The sequence below is a fragment of the Bison bison genome, unplaced genomic scaffold (genome assembly GCF_000754665.1).
Source record: "Bison bison bison isolate TAMUID 2011002044 unplaced genomic scaffold, Bison_UMD1.0 scf7180017848698, whole genome shotgun sequence".
Lineage (NCBI taxonomy): Eukaryota > Metazoa > Chordata > Mammalia > Artiodactyla > Bovidae > Bison > Bison bison.
The window spans coordinates 58,733-59,065 of NW_011479271.1; the positions used below are offsets into that span (position 1 = coordinate 58,733).

The 333-nt window shown below is 71.5% G+C and overlaps 1 protein-coding gene across 1 annotated transcript in view; it reads left to right on the forward strand.

Moving 5' to 3' along the window:
* The window catches only part of KNDC1 (kinase non-catalytic C-lobe domain (KIND) containing 1), a gene marked incomplete at its 3' end in the record, with an annotated part of 39,889 nt that overhangs the window by 32,320 nt on the left and 7,236 nt on the right, over nt 1–333 (forward strand). Inside the window, exon 16 of the mRNA XM_010845845.1 lies at nt 14–239. Coding sequence (XP_010844147.1) covers nt 14–239 — 226 coding nt within the window. The remainder of the gene's footprint in view (nt 1–13; nt 240–333) is intronic.

Sequence of the window (333 nt, forward strand, 5' to 3'; positions counted from 1 at the left end):
ATTAGCCGCACAGGGCCCCTCCCTGGCCACAGGGAATCCAGACAGCCCCGGGGCTGCCCCAGGAGGCCAGCCCGAGGCGCCCCAGCCAGCAGACCGCAAGCTCTGTCCGTCCAGCGTGGATGCTCCGCCCCTCCCGGAGGGGGTGGCCTGCCCGGCACTGCAGGAGGCCACGCGCCTCATCCAAGAGGAGTTTGCCTCCGACGGCTACCTGGACCGCGGGCTGGAGGCTCTAATCATGGGTACCAGGGGTCACAGGGCCCAGGAGCAGGGGTGGGCACGCGGGGATGGGGGAGGTCACCACGGAGCCCGCCGCTGTGATGCGGCCCAGAACGG